This window comes from Pelobates fuscus, chromosome 9, assembly GCF_036172605.1.
Source record: "Pelobates fuscus isolate aPelFus1 chromosome 9, aPelFus1.pri, whole genome shotgun sequence".
NCBI classification, from domain to species: Eukaryota; Metazoa; Chordata; class Amphibia; order Anura; family Pelobatidae; genus Pelobates; species Pelobates fuscus.
The window spans coordinates 168,146,279-168,170,943 of record NC_086325.1 but is presented as its reverse complement, the minus strand read 5'-3'; the positions used below and the strand labels follow the sequence as shown (position 1 = coordinate 168,170,943).

Below are 24,665 nucleotides of genomic sequence, written 5' to 3'. Positions count from 1 at the left end.
TATGGGATGTACCCTGTAGTGTGCGGGTCCTGCCGGCGCGGTATATAGTACTATGGGGTGTACCCTGTAGTGTGCGGCTTCTGCCGCCGTGGTATATAGTGCTATGGGATGTACCCTGTAGTGTGCGGGTCCTGCCGGCGCGGTATATAGTACTATGGGGTGTACCCTGTAGTGTGTGGGTTCTGCCGGCGCGGTATATAGTGCTATGGAATATACCCTGTAGTGTGCGGGTCCTGCCGGCGCGGTATGTAGTACTATGGGATGTACCCTGTAGTGTGCGGGTCCTGCCGGCGTGGTATATAGTGCTATGGGATGTACCCTGCAGTGTGTGGGTCCTGCCGGCGCGGTATATAGTGCTATGGGATATACCCTGTAGTGTGCGGGTCCTGCTGGCGCGGTATATAGTGCTATGGGATGTACCCTGTAGTGTGCGGGTTCTGCCGGCGCGGTATATAGTGCTATGGGATGTACCCTGTAGTGTGCGGGTCCTGCCGGCGCGGTATATAGTGCTATGGGATATACCCTGTAGTGTGCGGGTCCTGCCGGCGCGGTATATAGTGCTATGGGATGTACCCTGTAGTGTGCGGGTCCTGCCGGCGCGGTATATAGTGCTATGGGATGTACCCTGTAGTGTGCGGGTCCTGCCCGCATGGTATATAGTGCTATGGGATATACCCTGTAGTGTGCGGGTCCTGCCGGCGCGGTATATAGTGCTATGGGATGTACCCTGTAGTGTGTGGGTTCTGCCGGCGCGGTATATAGTGCTATGGGATGTACCCTGTAGTGTGCAGGTTCTGCCGGCGCGGTATATAGTGCTATGGGATGTACCCTGTAGTGTGCAGGTTCTGCCAGCGCCGTATATAGTGCTATGGGATGTACCCTGTAGTGTGCGGGTCCTGCCGGCGCGGTATGTAGTACTATGGGATGTACCCTGTAGTGTGCGGGTCCTGCCGGCGCGGTATATAGTGCTATGGGATATACCCTGTAGTGTGCGGGTCCTGCCGGCGCGGTATGTAGTACTATGGGATGTACCCTGTAGTGTGCGGGTCCTGCCGGCGCGGTATGTAGTACTATGGGATATACCCTGTAGTGTGCGGGTCCTGCCGGCGCGGTATATAGTGCTATGGGATGTACCCTGTAGTGTGCGGGTTCTGCCGGCGTGGTATATAGTGCTATGGGATGTACCCTGTAGTGTGTGGGTTCTGCCGGCGTGGTATATAGTGCTATGGGATGTACCCTGTAGTGTGCAGGTTCTGCCGGCGCGGTATATAGTGCTATGGGATGTACCCTGTAGTGTGTGGGTTCTGCCGGCGCGGTATATAGTGCTATGGGATGTACCCTGTAGTGTGCAGGTTCTGCCGGCGCGGTATATAGTGCTATGGGATGTACCCTGTAGTGTGCAGGTTCTGCCAGCGCCGTATATAGTGCTATGGGATGTACCCTGTAGTGTGCGGGTTCTGCCGGCGCAGTATATAGTACTATGGGTTGTACCCTGTAGTGTGCGGGTTCTGCCGGCGCAGTATATAGTGCTATGGGATGTACCCTGTAGTGTGCGGGTTCTGCCAGCGCCGTATATAGTACTATGGGATGTACCCTGTAGTGTGCAGGTTCTGCCAGCGTGGTATATAGTACTATGGGATGTACCCTGTAGTGTGCAGGTTCTGCCGGCGCGGTATATAGTGCTATGGGTTGTACCCTGTAGTGTGCGGGTTCTGCCGGCGCCGTATATAGTTCTGCCAATATGTTCAGGTCTTGCCTACAGTAGAGTTTTGCAGGGCTGTGTTTATATCGGTTACTGTGGAAACAGAATGTTGTGCTGTGAGAACGCGGAAGCCGGCTGTGTGGTGATTTTTGGCATTGCTCAGTTTTACGAACTCTTTAACACTTCACGGGGAGGGAACTCCCTATAACAAGTTATGTTTCCATAGTACAGGATTTGGCCCTTAGAGCAGGTTTGGCTTTCCTTTTCACGGTCTGTTACATCTCATCTGGTACAGAAGCATTTTCCATTTGGTCTGGAGAATATCCAGACTGTAAGGGCAGGCAGGGGCAGTGACCAGGGAGCCTTCCTTTACTCTGGTGGTTGTATTTAACATTGTGTATTGTTCCCACAGACTGGAACTCCTTATCTCAGGTTGGTGAGTTTGCTGAAGTCGGAGGCTTGCTGTGCAGCGTGACATGCTATTGGTCTTAGTATTATATTGGGTGCCCAGCTTAGCGGAGATAGACCCCTCTGTCACATAACAGACTGCATCTATAAAGCAGGCCCTTTAATACTTCATTCAGGACTGGGGGCTGCGAGCTATGTCTCTCTCTGTCCTGGATTGCTGGAAACCTGCTTGGGATTAGTCCCTTTTTTGTCATGGTTGAAGAGGCTAGCTGGCTGGAGAGCAGTGTTGGCCAGCCCTCTGTGCATCTGCCACTATTGGTAAAGTCCCGGCAATCGGATGGTGCACACAGACGACAAGCTGAGTGGCCCCCTGGTAAACTGCCTTGTAATAAGGTAGTCCGTTACCCAAATCAGAGTATGCCACCACTGTACTAGAAATGTAACGACTCCCAACGTATGTTTCAGCCTCATGCATCACTGGGGTTCTGTCCCTCTAAACCTGCCAAAAGCGGTGTACCCTGCACTCAGTGCACCCCCAGCACTCTCACTAAGGTGAGGAAAGCTCAGCCCACTGCCACATTTAGCCAAAAATTACCTTTTCCATAAGTCTCAAACTGGGGGTAGCCTACATAATTTGACCCTGTGGGCACCCTGTATAAGGTAAAATAAAATGGATCTTATCGTGCGTGCCAGTTGACCACCAAACATCATGCCACAAATAAAGAAAAAAAAGCTGAGAATCTCTAATTGCCCGACTGTTCTATTCGCTCTTTGTCTATCTGCAAGGTTTCACTCTGTGTAACTGAAAGATTAGTAGATGCAGTGCATCGCCTCTCCGCATCCTGTCTGTCTGTAAAAAGACTGGAAAGGACTGGACAGTGGGACTTGCTGTCTTAATCCGCTGATTTCCCTGCTCCCTCCCTTCACAGACCAGCAGCATCAGACTCTGGTGCCCAGGTGTGGCAGGCAGGTAAATGTTGGCCAGGTGAGACTCTAAACATAGAACACAATGCCGGCAGTCCTGATGTGGGCCTCACCCCGCTCTGCTTCAATTATATAATAGCTGTGCGCGGGTCACTGCAAATCCTCCTCTCCCTGCGTGGGCTCGGCCAACAATAGCCGTGAATTGGCTATATGGGGTGTGACAAATTGTGCTCCCATTGAAATCGTGTGTGTGTGTGTTTCTATCCAGGTGAGGTTTAACCCCGGCTATGCCAGACGGCCCTGCACAGGTTTCCAGACCACAGAAGGACTGCCTCGTACAATGTAATGTGTCCGCACTGAACGCAGCCCTTGTTTACAGTATCACTGCGCAAGCCATCACACCACTGATTTTTAGTTCTCTAAACCTTTTGGTTTTGTTCCAAACATGTAGAGGAGCACATTAAAGTTTCTACCTATTCTCAATGAATTTGGTACCTAGGGTAATTGGTGTAGAATATGGTCTCCGCTGTATCGTTGTGTCCCTGGGGAGTATTGCTAGGCACCAATTGTCAGTGGGATTCTCCTAACCTAATATACACGTAGTACACGCAGACTGCTTCATGGTACAGGAAGATAAAGCCTTGTTGTGTGCATCAAGCACAGTTATAAACATGCATAATAAGCAAAGCGTGTCTTATTTATGATTTTTTAAAATGGATTTGAAATACACTTTACTGTTTATGTAGCTAAAAAAGACTGTAAAATTGGTGTTCTTGGTTTGTTTTTGATCAAATGATGTAGATTATTAAAGTGATACTATAGGCAATAAAACTTATTTCGCTTAATGAAGCAGTTTTGGTGTGTAAATCATGCTCCTGCAGCCTCAGTGCTCAATTCTCTGCCATTTAGGAGTTAAATCACACTTTGCCAGGGCGTGATCTATACACTAAAACTGCCTCAGTAAACTAGTTGTTTTGGTGCGTATAGTGTCCCTTTAAGTGTGTTAACACAAGACTGTCCATGTGAAATAAAGGAGGGCTGTGTGGCAAAAACGAGATCTGTTTGTGCTAATCGTTCTGCCAGACACTGGTACAGCATGGCAAGGCTACTGGGATTACCAGCAATGTCAGGTCACTGACCCAAGCTGATCTGCAGAGCGAACACCCAGATCCCACTGTGTACCTTCCACATCCTGGCTCTGGTCATACTCCGACACTCTGTCCCCGAAGGGGTTAAACTAAATCGCCAATCATCGCCTGTTCTGTCTTTTTAAACCGTTAACCGTGAAGTATTGTATGTCAGACAGGGAAGTGAATGATGGCTGTGTTTGTCTCCGCTTCCCAGTAGAGATGGTATTGGCGGACACTATAACATCCTGTGGCAAACGTGTGATGCTATATCCAGCTTTTTATCTGCCTCCGCATGTTTCGTTTCTGTGGAAAGTAAATCTCTGCCAAATAATGAGCCTCAACCTGCAGCAGCCTGATAACGTGTCCTGCAATGAATAATGTGTGTGCGTGTGTGTGCGCGCTTGTGCGCCAGTCAGTCCACTGAACACAAACATTCTCTGACAATGGCTTAAAATGGACCCAGTGATCTCCTTACTGGAGAGAGCAAGAGAACCAGGACTTGCCAGTGATATATATATATATATATATATATATATATATATATATATATATATATATATATATATATATATATATATATATATATATATATATATATATATATATATATATATATATATATATATATATATATATATATATATATATATATATATATATATATATATATATATATAGAGAGAGAGAGATACTTAATACAATGTTAAACAAAAATCTGCACACCAGTCAAGCCATAAGACTTGCTTTTCCCACAGAAATCCCAAAACTGCAGCGATGTTGCAACCGCAAAGGATTCTGGGTGGGCATAAAATCTGCACACCAGTCAAGCTATAAGACTTGCTTTTCCCACATATATATATATATAGAATCCAGCGCACTTGCTTATTCACTAAACAATGACTTCAAATCTTAGAGATTGTAATAGTTTTATTTAAAAACTCCTCCCCTAGGCAACAAATGATGGGGGTTTAGTTACATTATATGATCATACATTGCATAAGCCTGCCACAAACGTGAAAGTACCCCATATTCGGCAGATTTGAAGTCATTGTTTAGTGAATAAGCGAGTGCGCTGGATTCTGTATTGTGTACATTTTGGCCCCAGCAGCACCCTATAATGTATGCATGTTCAGGTGAGTGCAGCCCTCTTGGTTTGATATATATATATATATATATATATAATGAGAGATCTGCTACTTCTTTTATCAAGTTATCACAGCCAGGGATTCTGGGTATTAACCCATAATAACACTGTATACGGATGCACATTATATAATTATATAGTATTATTTTCTGCCACATTGAGTCTCTATGCAGTTAAAATCTTGGAGGTGTGTTTAAATACTAAATTACAAATGGTTTTCCAATACAATATCTACGTTTCAGCACCTGCTTTGCATTGTATTGTTTTATCATTTGTGAAACTTGTGACTGATGTCTGACTCTCTCCAACAGCTGAAAATCTCATTCAATGAGCAGAACATACACACCATGTTTGAATATCCCTCTGAAACGTCGTTGGCTGAGGATGATGAGAGTGCTGAAGAGTCTGGCTCAGATTCTGAGGATGACCAACCATCCAGCCCCTTCCTACCACGCCCGACGTTTGTCAGCAGCGGGACGAGCACCAACACCCTCCGCACCAACACTACAAACTCAGGTAAACAGACCACAGGTCTGGAAACTAGGTGAAACTCACCTGCTGATTTCACACCGATACACTGAGCGGTCTATTGGCAGACGGTGTGTGATGGTCACCTGTATAGTGTATAGGCACAGGTTTAATGTAAGATAAGAGTTAATGTAATATTGCTGTATTATGTATAAGGGGGTTAATAACATACATATTGCAGCTTTCTCCCGTATAGGACATAGCATTTACTATAATATCTTAATGATTGACTGTGAACGACTTCAGATCTGGGTTCGTGGAATAATCTGCCATCATGATGTTCAGAACAAGTTGCCGCGTAACCTGTCACCACACCTGTTTCCGCGTTCCCACTGACCGTGTTTATAGTTACGTTATGTAACAATGAATTCATTACAAAGTGTCTAATGGTAATTATCACTGAGTCAGCATCCTGGCCGATCTGTGGGCTGTGATTGGGAGCCACGTAGAAATCAGGAAATAGAGAGAGAGAGGGGTGTGGGTGTATAAATGTATGCCTTATTATCTTGGCAATCATGACTTGGTCGTGAAGGTGTTAAATCCGTTTGATGACCCCCCTCCGCCTCCTGTACTCAAATATGTTTTCCCTGCGGCAGCAGAGCTCTCACTTCAAAGCCTGGCTTGTTGACATAACATTTCATTTCGTCAAATGGGTTCCCTTGTGTGGAATGTTTCCTTAAATTGCTTTAACCCCAACAGTAAACACAGCGGAACAATCAGCGAAGTGTTTCAGGAATAGCCCGGTTGCACAAACTTGTTTACTTCTTTGGTAAAACTTGTCTGTAATCGTCATCTCTCCTGCTCTCCGTAATCTTGCTGTAAGGTGTCGACTTGTCTTTAAACACACTAATGGCCATAACAGCAAGAGATCCACAAAATGGGCAGGAAATTCTGGCTTTTAATGGTTAATCTTACAGGATACCGTGTGTTTGTGGATCGGTAAAACACATTAATTATGAAACAGGTGTGTTTAAAAGAACACTCCAGGCTGGCAGTTATAATGCATTATAAATATAGGCAAAAACTGAAGAGGAGCCTCTTATTCCGGTGTGTTTGGTCTGATTTGTGATCTTCCAGTGGATCTGTTAAATAATTGGTTTGCAAAGCTACTGTGGCTGCTTTCAGTCTGACTGGCCAGTCCTGTGACCCACCAACCTGCAGTATTATACACACAGCCGCAGCTTGAGACCTAGAACTAGACTTGATAAGGTTTTGTAGGAAACAATAAAGCTGCACCTGTTAACCATCCCGCACCAAAGGGGCCAGAATAGTGCTGTAAGCCCCCTGCAGAGACACTGGGACCCCCTCATACCATAAACTCTCCAGTGATCAGGATTTATTTCTGCACAGTTGTCTACGTGTGGCTTTAGCACAGTTTAGAAATTCCATTTCAAAGTCTAATTTGCAGAGATTTTATTATCTAAGAACTGGTTATTGCTTAATGGCACTGTATGCTTCTTGAAGGAACAGGTTACAGCCCTGTTAAAGAATTGTGTGCTTGCTTTTATGTCACGTGCTGTTTACTGATGTACATGGTACTGATCACCGCATTCTTGGCACGGATATGTCATCCCTCCAGATTCTGGTGAATGAAATCCTTTGATCTTTAGATTGTAAGCTTTTTCTGCACTGTCTTCCCCATTATCTCATGTATTGTACAGCATGGTCGAACCATGGTTATCGTTGGAGTTTCCTGGTGCTGTCCCTCCATTCAGAGTTAAACAGTTTTTTAGCTGTTTATCTTTGAATGATAGTCCCTGACCCCACATAGCTCTGCCCCCACTGGAGGTGTGGCTAAGGCAGAGATCATACACTTCCTTCTAGCCATACCAGTTCATACCAGCAATGGGCACTGTGATAGAATGAAAGCTGTCAGCTGACTTACAGCCACCCAGTGCAGCTAATACTTCCTCATTAACCCAAGCACCAGAGGGCCGAACTGCTGGGGTTTAGCATTATCACATTAAAAAGCGTTTAACACTGAATGACGAAGCCGTGCCAGGGGACTCCAGACAGCTTTGCTGAAACGTTGGGATTTGAGTTACATTTTTATTTTGCTTTGGTGTCCCTTGTCTATCACACCATTACTTCGTATTATTTGGTTTTTCTCTGGTAAGTATTTAGTCTGCCATTCTTGTTTTTGAATATTTGCATTTTTTTAATGATTTTTTTTTTTTTTTTAGGGATCGACCGATTATCGGTTAGGTCGATATTATTGGCCGATTTTCGGCAATATCGGTATCGGCCAATAAAGATACAGATATTGCCGATAATACATACCAGGACCGCCGAGCTGTCCTGGGGGGCCCAGCAGCAAGCTCTTACTTACCTTCCCAGCAGCTCCCTTCAGCTCCCCTGTGTAAATCATGCAAGTCCCGCGGCCGTCAGAGCGTTGCCATGGTTTCCATGGCAACTCTCCGCGCGGCACGCAGGCCGCGAGATTTACACAGAGAGCTGTTGGGAAGGTAAGCAAGAGCCTGCTGCTGGGCCCCCACTGCAGAGTCCATGCCACCGGACCACAAGGGAATGCCACAGCCCCCCTCCCTGGCCAAGTAACAAGCAGGGAGCGGGGACTAAAATAATAATAAAATATTTTTACAAATGTTTTAATAAAAAATGCCCCCCTTCCCCCAAATTACATACCTACACAAACACACACACACACACACACACTACACACTCTGCATTCATTATATACACACACTACACAAACACACTGCTTTCACTATACACACACACACTGCATTCATTATATTTACACTACACACACACACACTGCATTCATTGTATACACACACTACACATACACACTGCATTCACTATACACACACAATGCATTCATTATATACACACACACTATACACACACACTGCATTCACTATACACACTCTGCATTCACTATACACACACTCTGCATTCATTATATACACACACTACACAAACACACTGCATTCATTATATATACACTACACAAACACACTGCATTCACTATACACATACACATTCTGCATTCATTATATACACACACTACATAAACACACTGCATTCATTATATATACTACACAAACGCACTGCATTCACGATACACACACTCTGCATTCATTATATATACACTACACAAACACACTGCATTCACGATACACACACACTCTGCATTCATTATATATACACTACACAAACACACTGCATTCATGATACACACACTACACAAACACACTGCATTCATGATACACACACTCTGCATTAATTATATACACACACACTGCATTCATTGTATATACACTACACAAACACACTGCATTCACTACACACACACTGCATTCATTATATATACACACACTGCATCCACTACATGTGGCATGAATATTTTGTGCATTTACCTTTAGAAATAGTTAATTGTTTTTCAAAATGGTAAATGTACAGAAGTTTGGCAAGTTATCGGCTATAGGCCTTAAAGTTCAGATTATCGGTATCGGCTCTAAAAAATCATTATCGGTCGATCCCTACTATTTTTGTTTCATGGTATTTGCTTGTCATTACATTTCTTTACTTGAGTTTGGTGTATATACATTATGACTAATTTATGTATAGCATGCTGCTTGTCATTCTATTCCGTCTGATACATGGATTATGTGTATATTACTGCATTGATATAATCAGGGCCGTCTTTAATATTGATTGGACCCTGCCCCCGCCACCTTCCCCCTCACTCCCTGGCATGCAATCAAGCCCTCCATACCAACGCAGTGACGCACTAAAGTTCAAATAGCCCTGGTGCAAGAATTTTTGTGGGCCCCCTACTCAAAAGGGTGGCCAGAAGGTAGATCCCTATCTGTCGTGCTGCTCCAACAATGCTTTGACAGCTGGGGCTCTGTCATTACCCCATGTTTGCAGGATTGTATTTAGCACTGAGCCGTACTGATGTGTTTGAATGGAAGCATGTTTTTGTATGAAGTATGTTTGTGTGAATGGGTAGGGGTGTGTTTGTATGTGCCGTTTGAATGCAAGCATGTATTTATGTGTAGTGTTGGTTTTTGAATGTAGGAGTGTGTTTGTTTAACACCAAAATGTGTGTGTTTGTATGTAGTGTTGAAGTCTGAATGTAGTGTTGTATTTGTATGTAGTGTTGGTGTACCAATGCTGAGATGTATGCACATACACTGCCACACATACACACAGATACACACTGAAGCACATGCAGATACAGATATACACAGTGACACACTTGCAGATACAGACACACAACCTGACACACAGGTATACACACTGACTACATACAGATACTACAGACACACACACACAGATAACCTACAGATGCGCACAGATACACAGACACATATACGGTCAGACATACAAACACAGACGCATACACTGGTAGACATACTGAAACATACACTGACCGACATACCATCTGTCAGTGTATGTATTTGTGTATCCTGCACACATACATATACACACACTGACCCATATACTGTCAGACATACTGACACACAGACACACGCACCGGGAGACCTACTGACACACACACACACAGATACACATACACTGATAGACAAACTGACCCTCACATACATTCACACATACTGACCTAAAAACTAACACACACAAATACACAGACAGACATACTGACACACACAGACAAACCTACTGACACACACACACAGACACAGACAGGCATGTAAAATTTACATTTTTAAACCCACCCTCTAGTTTCCTACCTTTTTTGGAGGCTGGCTTCCCTGGGGTCCAGTGTGGCGCCTAAGGCTGATGGGAGTGAGGAGCCCCCCTCCTTACTGCCTCCTTCTCTTCCTCCCTCCCACGCGGCTTCTTCTGCCCCCTCCCGCACGACTCCTCTCTTTATGGGAGAAAGTGACTAGTGACTGTCACTTCCTCCCATTAGGCTGCCGAAAAGTAAGGGGCCCTACTAAAAACAAGCCCACCGGGTGTCCCTAAGTGCATGGGCCACCCGGTGGGCCTACTTAGTGTGTGGAGCCCCCGGCTGGTGGCAATGGCTGGGGGAAAAAGTCTTGAGGGCAGCGGGGCCCGGGGCAGCTGCCCTGTTTGCCCCGCGTTAAAGACTGGTTACATTTTATGGGGTGTGCTGCTTATTCATTCTCTACAGATTTTATCCACAGACTATTGGGAATAGAGCATTGAGTGAGCACTTTTTTTTTTTTTTTGGTATCTTGAATATGAATATATATGTGTGTGTGTGTGTGTGTGTGTGTGTTTTTTCTATTTTATCTGTAGTATGCCACCCTTGCTAATTATTAGACTATGGATACTAACTGCTTAATCTCATTAAAGTGGTTATAGTCTTACCCCCTGTGACTGGTAGATATCTAAATGTCCTCTCTTTCTACAGGTCTCTCCAGCTACACACCCAAACACTCCGTAGAATACAGCAAATGGCAGGAGGAGCCCTCCAAGGGGGGATCAGCATCTGGGGACAGTACAGCACCCCAAGAAGAGATGGTAAATATTCTGTCATTAGTTACCCTCGTGCTACATGTAGCTAGTCTCTAGGTAAACACATGGGTTAGGGAGGATAAGTTACCCACAGTGCACCTGGCTCTGTACAGTGTGACGTGGTAAGCCCGTAGTTTTCATTTCAGTCTGTTTGGGGTATGTGCACCCTAAAATATAGAAATGATTTGCTGTCATTAGGTTGGACAATATACAGGTGAAGTCTAGTCTTTAGGCTGCGACCATGTAATGTGTGCATACAATGGCAGCTTTGTCATTTACTGATATTTATTTTTTTGAGAGACGACTAAGATTCAAAGTGTCTTGGGGAGCATAAACAAACAAATGGTGGGACTCAGGAAGTGAAGCTTGCCTTTTGTCAAGTGGAGGTAAAATACACAAGACAAGGTAGTCCCTAGTTTTGCTCTTATGTAATTTACGAGAAGATCAAAATCTATGAAGAGAAAGATGAGGAGTCTTAGAAAGGCAAGTTTGGTGTGACTGAGCCACCTTTAAGGAACGCTGTAGACACCCAGATCATTTCCGCTTATTGCTGGGTGCAGTGTCCCAATCCCACTTATTCTGGCAATGTAAAGCATGTTTTTGAAAAACTGCAATAATTACATTGCAGGACTAAGTCTGCCTCTAGCGGTTGTCAGACAGACATTACAGGCACTTCCTGCTTGCTAGGCAACTTTTGGTCACCTAACTGACGCTGGATGTTCTCAGTTAAAGGGACACTATAGCTACCAGAACAACTACAGCTTATTGAATTTGTTCTGGTGAGTAGAATCATTACCTTCAGGCTTTTTGCTGTAAACACTGTCTTTTTAGAGAAAATGCAGTGTTTACATTACAGCCTAGTGATAACTTCACTGGCCACTCCTCAGATGGCTGTTAGAGATCCTTCCTGGGTCATGGCTGCCTAAAATGCATCCAAACATTCAGTATCTCCTCCCTCTGTATGCAGACACTGAACTTTCCTCATAGAGATTCATTGATTCAATTCATCTCTATGAGGAGATGCTGATTGGCCAGGGCTGTGTTTGAATCATGCTGGCTCTGCCCCTGATCTGCCTCTTTGTCAGTCTCAGCCAATCCTATGGGGAAGCATTGTGATTGGATCAGACTACCATTTCTGATGATGTCAGCAGACTGCTTGTTATTCTGAGTGATCCTTTAAATCCATATAGGAAAGCATTGAAGGGCATGGGGGTGGTGGGACAGAGTGAACTATAGTGTAAGGAATACAGATTTGACATTCCTAGCATTTTGCAGATATAGGCTTGTTTAATCCTCAGATATATCATGTGCTCTATTATTTTGTTTTTTCACAGCTCACCCCGGCAGACAGTAACTCCCTCTCAGATTTCCGTAGTGAGCCGGCTCTGTACTTCTAGAACTTTGTGTGAGAATCCGTGTACAAAATACTCCACGTTAGCACCTTTACCATTGTCATCACTGCCTCAGCCACAGGATTTAATCATCACAAATGAACCGGATCCCAAGGCAATAGCAGACATTCACATTGACGATGCTGCAAAGGATTCTGGGAAATCCCTTTTCCTGCATTGTGTGGCTTGAAGACTAACTTTATAATACTCCTGGAGGGAGAATCGGGAGCTCCTGCTTAATGCAGTTTACCATCCCTCTCCAAAGAATATCGGGCTGCCTGATAAACGTGTATTTCAGAAATGGACCATCCTGCAAATGGCAGCTTATTGGGCTGTCTTTAATGATTTAATCGGTGACGCTCCGCTAATTATATTAATTGGCGAGATGCGTTTGAGGATTTGTGGCGTATGTGGTTTGGCTGAGTCCTACCTAGCACTTTGTGTGAGCGAGGGATGGCTCTTTCTAGTGGTTTACAGAATGATTGAAACCTGGCGTGTTGAATCTCAGCATCTGCCTCGAATTAGAAGCATGAACAGTGCTACAGAGATACCTATGGTATACAGGCTAATATATAATCTATAGTGGAATTATTTTATAGAAAGTTTAAAATTGAAACTATGAAAAATCACTTTAGTGACATTGCACAATTATAGTCCAGCAGTTTATAATTAGAGATGTATAGATATTTTTTTTTTCTTTTTTTTTTCTATTTGACATATAAGAGATGTATAGATAATTTAAGCAGTATGAACGGGATGCTAAAAATCTTTAGATGTCGGTGCTCTCCCGGTCTAATAATAAGACATCTGGATTTCGTTAACACTCCATAATCTCTCGTCTCTGCCGCAGGTTTCCTGGCAAAGAATTAGGGAGCTTTTATCTCAATTTCATAAATAACTGAAAGTGATCACTTTCCATCTTAATGTCATGAATTTGAAGTGTCCGTCGCCATGGAGCCTGGTACAACACTCCATTTGTTTCCATGGTGATGGTTTAGTATTCTCTTCCATGCTGTAAAAGTGAATGGTTTTGTACTGTATGGTAATACCAGCTAATGTTGCACTTTTAGTTTTATCAGCTTTACCTCTGTGGCTGGTAACCTGCTAAACTGGAAAATTGTAGAAAATTCACATTTTAGGTAAGAATTGCCACGTTAGACAGTTTTTCCTAATTTTGTGACTTATCCTAAAGCTGTAATTATCTTCTCTGTTGTCCCCAGTGAATAGCCCGATTTGTGTTCGCCAAGTGCCCTTGTAAGGAGTGTTCCTCCTGGTTTCCTGTTGATCAGGAGATTGGGCAGAGGCTGGGGGTCAGTCCCCCATTTCTCTCAGAGCACTTGGTTCAAGCTATGTGTGCGATTTAAATGGGACCAATGTGACACTCCTTGGCAGTGTGCGGAGCTCCGCAATGAATAATGCACTCTGGGTCAGTCGCAATGTATTAATCTCACTCCGAATCAAGTACTGGGATGAAACAATCCTGCTATTACTCCATATTTATACTTTATATATGTTGTACCGCTTGAGCACGGCTTAACCAAGCTCTATTTATTTGTAATGTCCATAAAACTCATAGGACCCGTTAGAAATTCCCATTTTCACAGATTACAGACTGGTTTTGTATTTGAATACACTTTGTCACACACAGTGTGCACTATATTTACACACATTTTATACAGCACCAGTGATACTAAATCCACAAAGCAAAGGGCGAAGAGCAAAATAAGAATAGCTGTGTCTCGCCACACCCTAAGGTGGTGATATACCGTCCATAGATGCAGTTCCCTTGTGTGGGTTTCTCTCAATGTCTGTTTTACAGATGGATCTCGCATTTGTGAGCACACTGAACGTGTCAGCAAGGCCACAGCACGCTGTCAGTCCTCCACAAATTCTCAGTTTAGGGACTGAATGCCAAAGGACCTGCATTTTAGGCGAAAACAGGCAAACTGGAAAATGTGCAACTTTTTGTTAATTAGTTCCTGTACACAGTCAGTGATATTTCTAGTTCCAGTTAATAAAATCTGGCAATAGCAGGAAGTATTAAATCCACTGGGCGTCACTCCTAACCACCCAGCTCCTGCTATTGGCTGGCTGTCACCAACGTTGCTGATAAGAATACAGGTAGACTTCCAAAGAAGCGTTTTCATCCTATTGGTACAAATCCCAAGGTATGTTTATTTAGGTCATGCTTTACCTACCATGCATGAACCGTTTTACATAAAAATCCACCCATCATTGTATCCAGCAACAAATAAAATCAGTTCCATCCCAGCCCGTCTGTGCGTGATAACCTGACCTTTAATCTCCTATAGACTTGAAATGACACGAATGGCACTCGCTGGTAAGAACACGTGATCTAAGCCAGACTGAATGACCTATTACCAGTGTACTGCCTCATGCATTGCTGTACCCATCGCCCCTCACTGCCCCAGCTTTATGTTCACTGTCAAACTATTTTGCCCTTGATTTCATGCAGTTTGAGTATGTAATATAATTTATATGTAAGCAAAGTAATCTTTATCATCAGGTGTTTTCCATATTAGCCAGTTCGTAATGTGGCCAAATCTTTAATGGGTCTCCCCATACACTTGTTTTTGTGTTAAATGTTCATTTTCCTTTTCTGGTTAATCTGTTTTGTAAACTGTTCTAGCGTAAATTCAGACTTCTTCCCAGATTTTGTTAACTAGATTCAGCTGTAAAAATAAAGTTTAATAAATATTTTCACTGCAGGTTAAAAGTGGAACTTGTGTGTTTCTCTGTGGAAACTGTACATGAACAATATATCGTACAATCCTGTCATCACCGGATATTTTACTGCCCACATAAATCAATGTTTCCAATATAAGAACCTGTAGTGACAGGTTTATATATTTACGTCCAAACATTAAATTAGGTGTGCACTTTCTTCAATTGTTCTGATTACAGAAAATGTGTTAAGGGTAAAAACCAGCTTCCTGTCTCGTCTAACTCCCCTGATCTCCAATGCCCCACATGCCCTCTGCTGGTCACATCCGTGAGGCCTGCATCATACGAATGCAAGTGAAAGTCTATATGTTAACCTGTATTTTTAGCAGTTCTTGGGTGTGTGCTGTGTAACCTTGTTATTAATCTGTTTCCTGGCCCCGTTCTAGTGCTGTATAAAAGGTCTGAAGGGTGCAGTAAAATATGCACCCTATACATAGTTATTTTGGCATACAGTGCTTAAAATTCGAAAGCCTTCCTCTTTTTCTCTGGTATATAACAGACACCATAGTACATTGCATGATGATGTTCTGATCTACACCCAAAACATGGCTGACTCCGTGTCCATAAAACACACAACCCGTTATTCCAACAGACATCACATTCTCAAATCCCTTTGTGTACGGAGGATGACTTTAACGCACCAGTTATGTACATGCGGAGTTGCCGTTAATTCAGTAAGTCTCTTGGTACAGATGTCAGACAGGAATTGTAATTCTTTCTCCCCTGTTCCTCACCCATCTTATCACGAATGGGAAAACAGCTGAATTAGGGAGAGCAGCTGCTTCCTATTACACTTACAGATCAGCATGTGTTTGACTGAGAGACTGGATGCAACAGGCAAATCTAAGGAAAGCAAATACTAAACGAACAAGCATTTAACCAGACCACAGAAAGGCTACATTAAAGGGACACTCCAGGCACCCAGACCACTTCTTCCCATTGGAGTGTTCTGGGTGCCAATTCCCCTTAACCCTGCAACTGTAATTATAGCAGTTTTTTTTATAAACTGCAATAATTACCTTGCAGGGTTAACTCCTCCTCTAGTGGCTGTCTACTAGACAGCCACAATAGGGCACTTCCTGCTTCATAGCGCAGAAAACCTGTGCTATAGCATCGCTGGACGTCCTCACGCTGTGTGAGGACCTCCAGCATCGCTCAATTCCCCATAGGAAAGCATTGTAAAGCATTTTCAATGCTTTCCTATGGAGAGCTCTAATGCGCAGCATTGCCGCGCATTAGGTCTCCTCAGCCGGTGGGTGGGATCAGTCTCCCCCCGTCGGATGACTTAATTAAGAGGAGAGGAGCGGTGGCAGGGGTTTCAGGTAAGTAATTGAAAGGGGTTTTCACCCCTTAAGCAACCAGGGATGGGTGGTGGGAGGGAGAGGGGACCTGCAGTGCCAGGAAAACTGTTTTCATGGCACTGGAGAGTCCCTTTAAACGCACCAAGAATAGTACAAGACAAGCCAAGGTTAGGGTTACAGAATAAAGCCAAAAGGTCAAGGACAATATGAAGGTAGAATAGTCAAAGACAAGCAAAGGTTAAATTACAGAAAATAAACACTCTCTAGAGAAACCAAAAAAATGAAAACCAAGACACGGCATCACACAATAGGAAAAGGGAGTTTAATGGGTTCCCATTGGTTGCTGGGACCTGGTGATGCCTAAATGTGCGTGCACATTGAGGACGTGATTATGCACGCACATCATCAGTGTCGCATTCTGTGTCTGAACCTTTAAATTGAGGCTTGTGGAAGCACCCGGCGTCCAAGGAAACACCAGCGCAACTTGCGGCTGTGGAGACCCAGCTAGAGGTCAGTTTACCGTCTGTGTCCGTGCTGTTCAGGCGCAGACACACAATCGCGCTGGATGGGTAAGAATACACGGGTGCGTCGGTCAGGCGGGGGCATGTGCCTGCCCTAGTCTGGCCGTGTGACACTCCCAAGATCTAGGATCCCGTAAAGCCATTCAAAACCATGTAATATAAAAAATTCTTACATCGTGTGGTTTATTATTTACACAAAGATCTCATGTTGAGGTAAAATGTGACCTACTGGGAATAACATATCATGGATGAGCCTATAACTAACCGGGAAACAGGGGGGAGTGTAAAATAACTTTGTATAAAAATAAGCATGTCCCTTCAGTTTGAATACAACTCCAAATAGTGTAAAGCTTGTTTAACCAGCCACCCACTCACTGAAGAAAACAAACTTAACAACTCATTGGGATCAGTTACATTGAGTTCTGAACGAGAACAAATCATTGTGGGCCATTGAATAAAGCTTTAATAAATAAACATGCAGGGAACTGATCCCGATCCAGTCTTAGTTCACTCTGCAAGCCCGGATCATCAGGAGCTGAAGGAGAATGAATATGGGTGACAGGATGAGTCCATACCACAGCTCCTTGGTATTTCCCACTAGTTTCTGACAGAGAAGCATCTCAAAGACAAATTTTAGGCTCAGTAGGGTGAGAATCCAGAAGAGGCGCAGCACGGCTTGACGCTTGTCCTCCTGGAAAAGTCGCACTGTCACTATAGTAGTGAAATAGGTGCTGAGCCCATCGGCAGCAAACAATGGAATGAACACGTTCCACCAACTGAGGGCCTGGGCCACTCCGTCCACTTTGAGAGCCACCAGCACAGAGAATATGAGCAAAGACGAAACATGAATGAAAATTTCAAACTGGGCGAATCCCAACCATTGCACCAACTCACGCAGCGAGAACAGCATTGTGCTGGCCGATAGGCTGCAGGCAGGGGATGTCAGGACAGCAGCGGGTGATTACACGGACACCGAGGCAGTTACTGAAATCACAGAGACAGGTTTTATTAGCAAAGAAAGGACACAGTAATTCAATAGGTTTAAATACACTTCCTGCACAATGTGAAATTTCCATGTTACAGAGGGAAAACGTGAAACGTTACAGAATCCTGCACAATATAAATACTATGAATATAATCTTTTCATCCTTTACACATGAACATTAAATATCTACTAAGTGTGGTTAAACGCAGCATACGTAAATGTAACACATCTCCCCTCCCCTATACAATACAGCAAAGCGTTTAACGCTCCGTGCCTGATCCGCCGATCCCCTCCGTGTAACGCCGTGCCGGACACACCGATCCCCTCCGTGTAACGTGGCCGTGCCGGACACACCGATCCCCTCCGTGTAACGTGGCCGTGCCGGACACACCGATCCCCTCCGTGTAACGCGCCCGTGCCGGGTACACCGATCCCCTACGTGTAACGCGCCCGTGCCGGGTACACCGATCCCCTACGTGTAACGCGCTCGTGCCGGGTATACCGATCTCCTCCGTGTAACGCCATGCCGGGTATACCGATCCCCTCCGTGTAACGCGGCCGTGCCGGGTATACCAATCCCCTCCGTGTAACGCCATGCCGGGTATACCGATCCCCTCCGTGTAACGCCATGCCGGGTATACCGATCCCCTCCGTGTAACGCCATGCCGGGTATACCGATCCCCTCCGTGTAACGCCATGCCGGGTATACCGATCCCCTCCGTGTAACGCCATGCCGGGTATACCGATCCCCTCCGTGTAACGCCATGCCGGGTATACCGATCCCCTCCGTGTAACGCCATGCCGGGTATACCGATCCCCTCCGTGTAACGCCATGCCGGGTATACCGATCCCCTCCGTGTAACGCCATGCCGGGTATACCGATCCCCTCCGTGTAACGCGGCCGTGCCGGGTACACCGATCCCCTCCATGTAACGCGCCCGCGCCGGGTACACCGATCCCCTCCATGTAACGCGCCCGTGCCGGGTACACCGATCCCCTCCATGTAACGCGCCCGTGCCGGGTACACCGATCCCCTCCATGTAACGCGCCCGTGCCGGGTATACCGATCCCCTCCCTGTAACGCCGTGCCGGGTATACCGATCCCCTCCGTGTAACGCCATGCCGGGTATACCGATCCCCTCCGTGTAACGCGGCCGTGCCGGGTATACCAATCCCCTCCGTGTAACGCCATGCCGGGTATACCGATCCCCTCCCTGTAACGCCATGCCGGGTATACCGATCCCCTCCGTGTAACGCCATGCCGGGTATACCGATCCCCTCCGTGTAACGCGGCCGTGCCGGGTATACCAATCCCCTCCGTGTAACGCCATGCCGGGTATACCGATCCCCTCCCTGTAACGCCATGCCGGGTATACCGATCCCCTCCGTGTAACGCCATGCCGGGTATACCGATCCCCTCCGTGTAACGCGGCCGTGCCGGGTACACCGATCCCCTCCATGTAACGCGCCCGTGCCGGGTACACCGATCCCCTCCATGTAACGCGCCCGTGCCGGGTACACCGATCCCCTCCGTGTAACGCCGTGCCGGGTATACCGATCCCCTCCCTGTAACGCCGTGCCGGGTATATTACCATGGTTCTGCCGGGTCTCTGGTTGGTGTAAGAGTTCAGGCGGTAGGTTCCCGGTCTGTAGGTGACAGGTAGGTGCCGGTATGCCTCAGTGTGGCGGTAGGTGACAGGGAGGGTGCGGTAAGTAAACCCGGTTAGTGACAGACAGGGGGCGGTAGGTGACAGGCGGTTGGTGGCCGCATCTCACGGACCATCAGGGAACTTCCGGCATCACATGACCTGATCACATGACCCGCGATATCATAGCCACGCCCACTCCGTGGCAATTTGCCGCTTCCTGTACCACGTGACCGGTGACGTCAGCGAAGTTCCTGGTAATTGAATGGGAACTTCCAGCCACTGAGTGAGAGAGACAAGGTGAGTGTGAGTGAGAGAGACAAGGTGAGTGTGAGTGAGAGTGACAAGGTGAGTGTGAGTGAGTGAGACAAGGTGAGTGTGAGTGAGTGAGACAAGGTGAGTGTGAGTGAGTGAGACAAGGTGAGTGAGTGAGACAAGGTGAGTGTGAGTGAGTGAGACAAGGTGAGTGTGAGTGAGTGAGAGAGAGAGAGACACACACACAAGCTGAGTGTGAGGGAGAGAGAGAGAGAGACAAGGTGAGTGTGAGTGAGACAAGGTGAGTGTGAATGAGAGAGAGAGAGAGAGACACACACACAAGGTGAGTGTGAGGGAGAGAGAGAGAGACAAGGTGAGTGTGAGGGAGAGAGAGAGAGAGACAAGGTGAGTGTGAGGGAGAGAGAGAGAGAGAGACAAGGTGAGTGAGGGAGAGAGAGAGAGAGAGAGACAAGGTGAGTGTGAGGGAGAGAGAGAGAGAGAGAGAGAGAGACAAGGTGAGTGTGAGGGAGAGAGAGAGAAAGAGAGACAAGGTGAGTGTGAGAGAGAGAGGGAGAAAGAGAGAGTGAGTGAGTGTGAGAGAGAGAGTGAGTGAGTGTGAGAGAGAGAGTGAGTGAGTGTGAGAGAGAGGTGAGAGTGTGAGAGAGAGAGAGTGAGTGAGTGTGAGAGAGAGAGTGAGTGAGTGTGAGAGAGAGGTGAGAGTGTGAGAGAGAGAGAGTGTGAGAGAGAGAGAGTGTGAGAGAGTGAGTGAGTGTGAGAGAGAGAGTGAGTGAGTGTGAGAGAGAGGTGAGTGTGTGAGAGAGAGTGAGTGAGTGTGAGAGAGGAGAGTGTGTGAGAGAGAGAAGAGTGTGTGAGAGAGAGAAGAGTGTGTGAGAGAGAGAAGAGTGTGTGAGAGAGAGAAGAGTGTGTGAGAGAGAGAAGAGTGTGTGAGAGAGAGAAGAGTGTGTGAGAGAGAGAAGAGTGTGTGAGAGAGAGAAGAGTGTGTGAGAGGGAGAGAGAGAGTGTGTGTGGGAGAGAGAGAGAGAGTGTGTGTGTGTGTGTGTGTGAGAGTGTGTGTGTGAGAGAGGGAGAGAGAGTGTAGCGGAGTAGTAGGGGTTACTTCACGATATCTGCACTGGTAGTCAGGATAAGCAGGTAAAACACAGGTAGTGTAATAACAATGGAAAAACACACACAGAATGCTCGGATGTTACCCCTTAAAAAAGAGGGGGAAACTACCAAGCCCGCTGGTAACGATACAAATATAAGTGCACATAGATGTTGTACCACATAAATCTTAGAATCTGGAGTCCAGTGGACAGGGAAATGGGGATAAATAACGGAGAGATGCTAAATATGATAGATACAGTGCATAAGGAGTATCTCTAAATCCACTGAGAGACATACAGACTTTATTAATCTATTAAAGAAAAAGAGATACTGTAGCAACTGTGTATCAATAGGAAAGCTCTCTGGTTCCTCTAATTACCTATAATGTTTACCCTTGGTATGAAAAGCGAATCCATTGTTCTAAGTGTTATTACCAAGGGGGTTATAGGTCCCCTAAACAGCGTTATTCCTTCAAAAATCTCTGTGTGATAAATCAGTTACGAGATAAAAGACTCGATATATACACAGTACAGAGTCTTGAAGGATGTTAGACCGAAACTTAAAAATAGCAGAGCAATAGACAAAGTAGCAAGTGTCTAAATAGACAAAGGGAGACAGCTGAGTCAAAGTAGAGACTGACGGCAAGTCAAAATATCATGAAAATAACAATAAATAGTCTCCTAAACTATTTCTATTTCCCTTGCTTCTGCTAATAAATACCTTCGTGGGTGTTCTATACTAGGTCATTAAACTAAATGCTGTTAACCTATCGTACGGAGTTGAACTCCAGAGAGAGTAATTCTGAGAAAACGAAAATTAGAAGAAAATCATAACAAAAATGTGAACAGAAGAAGGGAGGATTCCCTCAGTGCATCGTGAGTGGTGCTTAGTGCATTGTCCAAGTGCTGTGACTCGGGAACCCCCCCAGGTCAGATCCGACGCGCGTTTCGGAGTAAGCAACTCCTTCGTCAGGGACCAGAATTGCCGCCCAGAAGATCCCGTTATTTAAATCGCTATTAGCCAATCATGAAGAGGTTCTTCGCATCGTCATCAATGACGTCACGCTATGTTCAATTAGACTCGATAGGGGTGGAGTTAAGTTCAGTTACATCAGATGATTGACAGGCTGGAGGTCCCTTGTGTGGAAACCAGCCTTCTAAAGTTTAAAGCTGTCCGAGGCATCGTTGGTCGTACTGTGTTGTTACAATTATGTCCGTATTTATTGGACCATAAACTCTGTGTAACATTGTATCTACAGATATATAGTTAAATAATGAACTATTATATTGATCTAAAGTGGCCACTGAGATTCAGAAAGTGAGAAAGGACGTTAGCACTTATTTGAAATATGGATATAATAATAATAATGAATCTTAATGCTAAAAGTGGCGTGATCTAAATGAAAATATCTACATCGACCTATAATTAAAGCGACCAAACTTTTTTGTTCGATATGAAGTAGCCACTATGTTATGAAAAGTGGAGAGTAGCATTAAGATTGATTTATTGTGTTTAAGGTAGAGTATCCTTAAAACTCAGCAAATAGTAATAGTGAAAAACGTCCTTGTTAGTGGACAGTTGTCTCTGTCCAATGATGAGCCCTCTATCGGGATTAAGAACATAGTAGAGGGGCAGAGAGTACAGGGAGAAGAATTTTTTAATGGGCGGCAATTATAGGGACGGTTAAATGTCCCTCTGTTAAAAAACATAATGAAGTGCAATATAGTGATAAAAATCTCTCAAAAAATATATATATACAAGTAACTAAGAAAAAATGAATAAAGAGGCTATTTACAAGTGCACTAAAAATTATATTTAGGAAGACTTCTAGATAAATGGGGAGTATGGGAAACCCTCATTGAGACCTTTGGGGGACAGGGTTTTGAGGCGATAAATCCAATAACATTCACGTCTCCTTAGACGTTGGTCCCAATTGCCTTTCCTCTGGTCCTGTTTAATTAGTTCGATGCCTTGGAATCTGAGGACTTTTGGGTCCCCATTGTGAAAGGTTCTCACATGCCTGGAGACCGATGTTTCTATGTGTCTGGCTGTTTTTATGGAATTTATATGTTCAAGAATGCGTTTCTTGAACGGTCTGAAGGTTTTACCTACATACATAATGTGACATTGGCAGGTAATTAAGTAGATCACTCCCTTAGAGTTGCAGTTGAAAAAAGAAAGCGATTTGAAATTTTCTGTGTTGGAACTGTTGTTAAAGTCTTTTGATTTTGTATTGATGTACCCACAGGCTTTACACCTGCCGCACTTGTAGGTACCTTTATTTTTTTCCGACAGCCAATGTACAGGTGGTTTGCAGGGCTGGAAATGACTATGTACCAGTAAGTCTTTCAAATTGTTGCCCCTTCTAGCTGTCAGAGTTGCTTGGGAAGGGAGGACGTCCCTAAGATGTGTGTCCTGTTTTAATAAAGGCCAAAAGCGATTCATTATTGCTTTGACTTGGTTCCAGCCGGCGTCAAAGGTGGCAATACACCTAAGTTGTTTTTGTTCTACTTTTGTTGATGGAGGGGAAATTTCCTTTTCTCTAAGTAGATCTTCCTGTTCAGATAGGAGAGCCCTGTGGTATGCCTTCTTCAGGCATTTATTGGGGTATCCTTTGGACCTAAACATGTGGCGTAATTCTCTTGCTTGTGTTTTGAAGTCTTCCAAATCGGAGCAATTGCGTCTTAGACGTAGATATTGGCCCGTCGGTATTCCCCACTTCTGCTGCGTCGGGTGATAACTTTTCCAATTTAGGAGGTTGTTAGTGGCTGTGCTCTTTCTGAAGAGGTTCGTTTTGATAATGCCTAGTTCTTGTGGAGACACCATTAAGTCAAGGAAGCTTAGAGATGGAGTGCCTATTTCAGCTGTGAATTTGAGATTGAGTTCATTTATGTTCAGGCTAAGTGTGAATTGTCTGAACTGGTCCCCTGACCCAGTCCAGACGATTATAATGTCATCTATATATCTTTTCCATAGATATATATACTGGGTCAGGGGATTTTTTGGGGGAGACATGAACACCACTTGTTCCTCCCACCATCCCAGGTGCAGGTTTGCATATGAGGGCGCACAAGATGTCCCCATAGCAGTTCCCTGCACCTGGTGATAGTACACTCCATCAAACAAAAAGAAATTATGTTTTAAATAATTTTAAAATTACCAATTCGCTATGTTTATCTAGGGACGTCCCTCTCCTCCTTAAAAAGTGCTCCGTGTGTTTTAGACCCAGAGGGTGTGGAATTGAGCTGTATAATGATTCTACATCCAAGCTGCAGATAATGGAATTAGGTGGTAGTTTGGTTTTGGTCAGAACAGCTAGAGTTTGTTTTGTGTCTCCAACACAGAAAATTTCAAATCGCTTTCTTTTTTCAACTGCAACTCTAAGGGAGTGATCTACTTAATCACCTGC

At 44.9% G+C, this 24,665-nt stretch overlaps 3 protein-coding genes across 5 annotated transcripts in view; 2 read left to right on the top strand and 1 right to left on the bottom strand.

Moving 5' to 3' along the window:
• Positions 1–13,389, top strand: part of TPRN (taperin) — a 35,121-nt gene extending 21,732 nt beyond the window's left edge. For both annotated transcript variants that reach the window (XM_063433051.1, XM_063433049.1), the window contains 3 exons: positions 5,620–5,824; positions 11,202–11,311; positions 12,640–13,389. In XM_063433051.1, coding sequence (XP_063289121.1) covers positions 5,620–5,824; positions 11,202–11,311; positions 12,640–12,702 — 378 coding nt within the window. In that variant the 3' untranslated portion in view covers positions 12,703–13,389. The remainder of the gene's footprint in view (positions 1–5,619; positions 5,825–11,201; positions 11,312–12,639) is intronic.
• Positions 13,390–17,312: 3,923 nt separating this feature from the next.
• Positions 17,313–19,915, bottom strand: TMEM203 (transmembrane protein 203). The gene is made up of 2 exons (XM_063433048.1): positions 19,841–19,915; positions 17,313–18,247 (listed from the first exon to the last, which is right to left on the bottom strand). Exon 2 carries the CDS (start codon positions 18,171–18,173, stop codon positions 17,766–17,768), a length of 408 nt encoding a protein of 135 aa, XP_063289118.1. The 5' UTR covers positions 18,174–18,247; positions 19,841–19,915; the 3' UTR covers positions 17,313–17,765.
• A 12-nt stretch (positions 19,916–19,927) lies between these two features.
• NDOR1 (NADPH dependent diflavin oxidoreductase 1) overlaps positions 19,928–24,665 on the top strand; it is a 50,198-nt gene continuing 45,460 nt past the window's right edge. The window contains exon 1 of one of the 2 annotated variants that reach the window (XM_063433045.1): positions 19,928–20,194. The gene's annotated coding sequence lies outside the window, so the exon portion shown is untranslated. Of the gene's footprint in view, positions 20,195–20,231; positions 20,243–24,665 lie in introns of those variants that run through there. The other variant, XM_063433047.1, reaches the window with a different exon arrangement.

What these genes read in the sequence shown, in the direction of transcription:
- TMEM203 (XM_063433048.1), bottom strand. Translation starts at nt 18,173, where the DNA reads ATGCTGTTCTCGCTGCGTGAGTTGGTGCAATGGTTGGGATTCGCCCAG.